Here is a 1,262-nt window from a genome sequence, read left to right on the forward strand (position 1 = left end):
CGGGGGGTGGACATGGGGGACATTGGGGGAACTGGGGACATGGGGGGACGTGAAGGGACATGGGAGCCGCGGGGACGCGGTGACAGCAGGGTGTCCCCGCAGGCTGACGGCGCTGGTGCTGCGGGTGCTGGCCCTGGCCCATCCCTACCTGCCGGTGGCCGCGGGTGGCCCCGGGGCGTCCCTGCGGTGGCTGCTGGGACAGCAGCGTCCCGATGGCACCTTCCATGAGAGGGAGCCCGTCCTGCACCGCGAGATGCAGGTGGGGACACGGGGACAGGCCACCTCCAGAACATGGGGGCACCTCCAGGGCCACCTCCAGGGTCACCTCCCTGGGTCACCTCCCTGGGTCACCTGCCCGTGTCAGCTCCCTATCCTACGTCCCCATGCAATGTCCCCAAGCCACGTCCCTGTGCAATGGCCCTGGGCAATGGCCCTGTGCCACCTCCCCATGCCACCTCGCTGTGTCACCTTGCCGTGTCACCTCCCCGGGCCACCTCCTTGTGCAACGTCCCCATGCAACGTCCTTGTGACATGTTCCTGTGCCACGTCCCCATGCAGTGTCCCCGTGCCACCTCCCCATGTCACGTCCCTGTGCAATGTCCCCTGCAATGTCCCCTCTGCAACCCCCCACGAGACCCTTGTGTCACCCCCTGTATCACCCCCCCGTGTCCCCCCATCTCACACCCTCCTGGGTGTCCCCATGTCCCCAGGGCAGTGTGGCAGACCCAGGTCCCGAGGCCACCGTGTCCCTGACGGCCTTCGTGGTGGTGGCCCTGCAGGGGGCACGTGTCCTCCTGCCACCGGACAGCCCCGACCACCCCCACCTGGTGGGTCTCCGTGTCCCCACGTGTCCCCCTGGCCCCCCCCCGTGTTTCCTCCCCATGTCCCCTCCATGTCCCCAAATCCCTGTCCCATGTCCTCTCCTTGTGTCTTTTTCCCGTCCCCTCCCCGTGTCCCCTCCCCACATCCCATCCCCATGTCCCCTGTCCCCTCCCCATGTCCTCAGTGTCTCTTGTCCCCTCCTGTTTGTGTCCCCTCTGGTGTCCCCCAGGGGTCCTCGCGTCCCCACTGGTGTCCCCATGTCCCCATGTCCCATCCCTGGTTGCTGTCCTCTGTCCCCACGCCTCTGTCATGTCCCCATATGCCCCGTGTCTGTCCCCATGTCCCCAGCTGTCTCCAATTCCCCGTGTCCCCATGTCCCCCATGTCCCCAACTGTCCCCATGTCACCCAATGTCCCCCCATGTCCCCATGTCCCCCTGTC

General features: G+C 67.0%; 1 protein-coding gene across 1 annotated transcript in view; it reads left to right on the forward strand.

Moving 5' to 3' along the window:
* The window catches only part of LOC103901262 (leukotriene B4 receptor 1), a gene marked incomplete at its 3' end in the record, with an annotated part of 18,337 nt that extends 17,510 nt beyond the window's left edge, over window positions 1–827 (forward strand). The window contains exons 3-4 of the mRNA XM_009282112.1: window positions 103–259; window positions 711–827. Of these exons, the coding sequence (XP_009280387.1) occupies window positions 103–259; window positions 711–827 (274 nt within the window). The remainder of the gene's footprint in view (window positions 1–102; window positions 260–710) is intronic.
* Window positions 828–1,262: the final 435 nt, after the last annotated feature.

The sequence above is a fragment of the Aptenodytes forsteri genome, unplaced genomic scaffold (assembly GCF_000699145.1).
Source record: "Aptenodytes forsteri isolate BGI_AS27 unplaced genomic scaffold, ASM69914v1 Scaffold517, whole genome shotgun sequence".
NCBI classification, from domain to species: domain Eukaryota; kingdom Metazoa; phylum Chordata; class Aves; order Sphenisciformes; family Spheniscidae; genus Aptenodytes; species Aptenodytes forsteri.